This window comes from Rhodnius prolixus, unplaced genomic scaffold, assembly GCF_049639745.1.
Source record: "Rhodnius prolixus isolate KJV_2025 unplaced genomic scaffold, Rpr scaffold_8, whole genome shotgun sequence".
Lineage (NCBI taxonomy): Eukaryota > Metazoa > Arthropoda > Insecta > Hemiptera > Reduviidae > Rhodnius > Rhodnius prolixus.
This window is the reverse complement of record NW_027411593.1, coordinates 7,203,835-7,209,834: the sequence shown is the minus strand read 5'-3', so window position 1 is coordinate 7,209,834 and position 6,000 is coordinate 7,203,835. Positions and strand designations below refer to the sequence as shown.

General features: G+C 31.9%; 1 protein-coding gene across 1 annotated transcript; it reads left to right on the top strand.

Annotated features, from left to right (window-relative positions):
- Positions 1-1,282: 1,282 nt before the first annotated feature.
- Positions 1,283-5,181, top strand: Hmgcr (HMG coenzyme A reductase). Its single transcript, XM_074121591.1, has one exon. The coding sequence runs from the start codon at positions 1,559-1,561 to the stop codon at positions 4,130-4,132; it is 2,574 nt and encodes an 857-aa protein (XP_073977692.1). The 5' UTR covers positions 1,283-1,558; the 3' UTR covers positions 4,133-5,181.
- Positions 5,182-6,000: the final 819 nt, after the last annotated feature.

Sequence of the window (6,000 nt, the reverse complement as noted above, 5' to 3'; positions counted from 1 at the left end):
TTTTAAAAAAATCTGTGTGTGAAATTTAAATTCCAAGAAAATTGTATACTTCACCTAACTAGAACAGTATACATGATAATAAGATAAAATTCTGATCTGCCAAAAGTAAAATTACTACTTTGTAGAGGAGATTTATTCTATTTTGTAATTTATTTATTTCTGGAAAATTGATCCATCGATTTTTTTAAAAATATCTTATATTAATATGGTTGGATTTGAAATACCTACTGAATTAATGATTTCATCCGTGATAGCATGCTTATTTTCTTTCAGACTGAAATGAATGAATGAGAATTAAAGAGAACAGCATGCCACGACGAATGGACATCGATGTTTTTGTATGTACTACACGTGTAAAACTCATATCAATAGCTTTTATACTGTGGAAATATAGATTAAAGGAATTCTGTAGGAGAAATGAGGTAAGTTCATTTAGGATAGCTGGAAATTCTCAATTTTCTGTACACTTAAAGTACTGCTTTGTAGAATGGATTTTTAACTTTGTTGAACTTTGATAAATTGTACCTATGTAGACCTATGACTTAAACATAGAGCAAAATGTACTAATATTGTGTGTTGTTGCTGCATAAATAAGTTTTTTTTTTACTATTTGGATACTCCGAAGATTTCTTTCTAAATCCCACCTTCCATTGCAAAACATATTTTTATCTTGATGTTATGCTATTTTATCTTGACCGCCCGGTGGTTTTGATAGTATATAGCAGCTTTATACCTATAATATCTACCTATAAGAAATGATGGTCATTATTAAATAACCGATACTAAAATAAACATTTATTTTATTACTACTGGTTACAAAATACAAAAAAATTAAGTAAACCTAAGAATGGTGTTAAACCAAAGAAATGAATGTAATCTTTTTTTTCATAATATCTGTAATGCCAAATCTAAACATTTTATTAGTTAAGATTTTAATAAATATGCTGGAATACGTTTTACTTCTTGCTTTTATGAAATAGTTAAGTATTCAACTGCCTTGACTTAACAGGAGAAAGTTCCAATCAAGGACGTTCCCATAATAACAAAAAAGATATAGGTATAGTTAGAGGCTACCTCTTCTACTTTAAATTAGTTCAGTTAGAGAGGTAATTAAATAAAATTGAATTCATAATGTTAGTAGAAGAAAATATGTAGTAAAATAATATTTTATGGAGATAAGCCTAACATTTATTACAGCTTGTTAGGTGGAAACTTTAGATTTGAAATCAGGCGGTAGATGCGTGCGCAGCGCCACTTTCTCTTTATAAGAGTCGATCAGCTGGCCACCTCTTAGTGCTGTCACTTTTTTGGTTTCACTCAGGTTAATGTCGGGTTGCATGAATGTTACGTGATCAGTGAGTCACACAGTTTTCTATATAGCTCGCGAAACTATTTCATCATAATGGATATTCAAAGTACAACTGTTAAAAATATTTGAAAGTGTTTTAAGTTTTCTTAGCAAAATTTACTTTGAATACTAATATCGTGTAGACTTTCGTATTAATTGAAGCAGCCGTTTCAATATTAAGTGAAGAAGTGCCTTTTTAGAAGAAAAGAAATGCTCGCAATCTATAGAATCCATGGAGAATTCTGTGCCAGCCATCCATGGGAAGTTATTGTGGCCACACTCACCTTAACAGCATGTATATTTTCAATTGATTCAGGTTCTATACACACTTCTGAATCTCCTAATAATCCATTAAATGTATGCCATAAATCACCTTGTAATGACTATAATGCTGTAGACGCTATTATAATGACAGCTATACGTTGTATTGCCATAATCTACAGTTATTACCAGTTCTGTAATTTAAGGAAATTGGGCTCTAAATATATTTTAGGTATTGCCGGCCTTTTTACGGTTTTCTCAAGTTTTGTATTCACTACCAGTATTATCAATTTTCTACAAGGTGATCTGTCAGATTTGAAAGATGCGCTTTTCTTTTTTCTTCTACTGATAGATCTTTCCAAAGCTACATTGCTTGCCCAGTTCGCTTTGTGTGCTTCTACTCAAGAACAAGTGAAAAGTAATATTGCTTTGGGTGTAGAGCTTTTAGGACCAAGTTTAACATTAGACACTCTTGTGGAAACATTGGTTATTAGTGTTGGAACACTTTGTGGCATCAGAAGACTGGAAATATTGTCTTATTTTGCTTGTATGTCGGTTATTATAAACTATGTAGTCTTCATGACATTCTATCCTGCTTGCTTGAGTTTAATACTTGAACTAGTGCACAATCAGTCAGGAAAACTACCACCCTGGTATTATCATTCATCAGCAATCTATGAAATGCATGAACAGGGTCAGAAACCAAACCCAGTTCTTCAAAGAGTAAAGATAATTATGGCTTTTGGATTAGTAATGGTACATTTAAACAGTAGGTGGGCACTAGTTGGCATAGAAGAAGATGACCAAACTGTGTCTCCATTTCTCAGTTCACAAAATAAAATTAATTTCAATGAAACCGATGAAACGGAAGGTTACCTAATGAAATGGTTAAGAGGTAGTACTGATCATATTGTTGTCTTGATACTCGTGCTAGCTCTTACTATAAAATTTATTTTTTTTGAGGATAATGAATTAGTTGCAGGTTATATATCTGATATTCAAAGCAAAGCTGAAAAAGAGAAATGGATTGAAATAACCTCTGCGCGAGGTGTAGATAAAAGTGTACAGACTAGTTTAATGCCCCAGCTAGTTCCAGTTCCTGCTTTAGACATAAGTGGAAAGAAAGTGTCAGAAGGAACACTTGTACAGAAGATTATAGAACCTAGATCTTTAAACCAGTGTTTGATTCTATACGAACGCGAAGGCAACGCTGTAAATTTGACTGACAGAGAAATTGAACTGCTTGTAAGTAATGGCAAAATACCTTCTTATATGTTAGAAAAAGTGGTCAAAAACCCAGAAAGAGGTATTGGTATTCGTAGAAATCTTATCGTATCTGGTAAAATTGATTTACAAGATGCTATAAAAGGTCTTCCATATGAGAATTATGATTACACCAAAGTTCTTGGTGCTTGCTGTGAAAATGTTATAGGGTATGTACCAGTTCCAGTGGGAATGGCTGGACCTTTGCTGCTTGATGGTAAATTGGTGCATATTCCAATGGCCACCACTGAAGGATGTTTAGTTGCTAGCACTAACAGAGGATGTAAGGCCCTACTTGAACGAGGCGTTACTACAAGAGTTGTGGCTGACGGCATGACAAGAGGCCCTGTGGTTAGGTTTTGTTCAATTACAAGAGCCAGTGAAGCGATGCAATGGATGCAAGTCAGCAGTAATTTTGATGCTATTAAGGAGAATTTTGATTCAACAAGTCGTTTTGCCCAGCTTATTAAAATCCAGGTTAGAATAGCCGGTCGTTATCTCTTCATCAGATTTGTGGCTACAACTGGGGATGCAATGGGTATGAATATGGTTTCAAAAGCTACAGAAGCTGCTTTAAATTATGTCAGAAAATATTTTGAAGACATGGAAATACTTAGCTTAAGTGGTAATTTCTGTTCTGATAAGAAACCAGCTGCTGTTAATTGGATCGAAGGTCGTGGGAAATATGTTGTCTGTGAGGCAATAGTGTCGGCCAAAATTGTAAAAGAAGTGCTGAAAACAACTGTACAAGCTTTGGTTGATCTAAACATCAGCAAGAATTTAGTAGGTTCAGCTGTGGCAGGAAGTATTGGCGGTTTCAATGCACACGCTGCTAACATTGTCACTGCTATTTATATTGCAACCGGCCAAGACCCAGCGCAGAATGTCAGCAGCAGTAATTGCTTAACACTCATTGAACCTTGGGGAGATGAAGGCAATGAGGTTTATGTATCTTGTACCATGCCTTCAATTGAAATAGGCACAATTGGCGGAGGAACACAGCTTGGTCCTCAATCAGCATGCTTGGATATATTGGGAGTTAAAGGTGCCCATAAAAGTAGACCGGGAGAAAATGCTGCAGCTTTGGCTAGAATTGTTTGTGGTTCAGTTTTAGCTGGAGAACTGTCACTATTGTCTGCACTTTCCGCTGGACATCTGGTAAAAAGCCATCTGAAACACAACAGATCTTCAGCTAACATCACAGATGAATCTGAGAAAATTACTGTGAAGAAATTTGGACCATGTCTAAGTGTGCCATAAATATTTGCTCTTTTCAGTAACTACACGAACAATAAATGAGGTTGTAACCAAAAGAAGGCCAAAAAGAAATTAATATTTATATCAAATTCATAAAAAAACAATACCTTTTTTTAACCACAAAAATTGCTTTAATAAAGTGATAGAATTGCTTACATTAATTTGCAATTTTATTTATTTATTTTTATATAAAGGGTGCTAGTTTATTATTGTAAGTACACTTTATTAATTTATTATTGCTATGCCTGTATAAAATGAATTTTCATAAACAAACAATAATGCTTCAGTATTTTATATTTATTTTACGTTTTCTACTTTCTTTTTTAAAAAACAAATTATTGGGCTTATTTCAGCCATTTTTGACTAGTCTTATTATTATTTTTAATTATTTAAAATAAGAACAAGTTTTTGTACATAGGAAATTTCTCGGCATTGTATAGTTAAATGTACTTATCATAAAAGTTTTAAGACTACGTATTTTTTGCTGATTTTTGTTTACCGGTTGTAGGATTATATTTTATTTTGCTAATTGTTATTTATAATATAAGTAAAACGTAATTTCGTGTATAGAACTTAAAAAAAATCAATGTACAAATAGAATTGTTAAAATATATATTTAAAAAAAAAAGAAATATTTCAGGAGAATTTGATTTAAAGAAACTGTACTTAATAGAAAAAAATAAAATTGTAAATAGTTAACGTTACTTAAGTTAGATTCAGTAATTATAATTTTTAGAGAGGATACATATAATTTATTTTGGTTAATTTCTTTCTTTTTAAACTAAGTTTTTTTTTAGCTTGGAGAAAACAATAGATTATAATGAAATAAAATCTTAAATTTTTTAGATTCTATTCGAAAGTATGTATTTATGAGATTGCTTGAACTTATTAAAAAAGTGAACAATATTTTTGAAGGAGTCTTATGATTTAGAAAAGTAAGTAAATCTAAAACACCAATCACTACTTAGCCAATTTTGAATTTGTTTTAATACAGAAGGAAATTTTACAGTACATACTTTTTAAAATGACAAGTAAATAATATTTTTAAATTATTGTGCATTCTTTATTCCTTTTTTTTTTTACTTATTTTCTTTTACAGAAGGAAACCTCGAACCTTTGAATAAATAGTGATTATTAATCTGTTTATCGAGCAAAGAGTAATAGTGTGAGGATAAATCAATCAATAAAAAAATGGGTGTAAATTGGATATTGAATCCATCAATTGGAGATCAGGGTTGTTTTTTAAACAATATTCTTCTAGTAATTTTTGTCCTCTTGACCCAGTTGTTTTATTTATTTACTTTTTTTAAATCTATTGTTATTTCATGATGCATTTTTTTTCCTTTCTGTTTAATGATTTCAGTCACTACTCTACTTTGTGTGTGCCTCATAACTTGTATGTCTCGTTGATTTTATCCATACTTTCTTACTTACTTTTTACTTTTAGTTTACTTTTACCCGGTTTGGGATTTTCTTCCATCAACAAAGTCATTTGTTTGGTGTAGAGAAATGTACTACCACTTATGTTTCTGTTACACACCAGCTGACTAAGTGAAGGGGATTGATTGTGTACATGTGAATTACTTAGATAGTTAAACAGTAAAACATTTTTGTAAAACTAGTGTGAATTTAAGGGTTTTGTAGGTATTCTGTACAAGTAATGTTGAGGAGAACAAATACTCTGTAATTTATACCAGTTTTTATTAACTTTAACTATTTTTGTTTTTCTAAAAAAAAATGGAAGAAACCTTGCCTAACATCAGGAAACGCTCATTCGAGTCTCTCCAATCCTTACCCAGCTTCTTCATCCTCCAGTTCTTAATCTGCATCTCAGAAGCATGCTTTGCCCTCTGGCTCAAAGAAACAGAAAT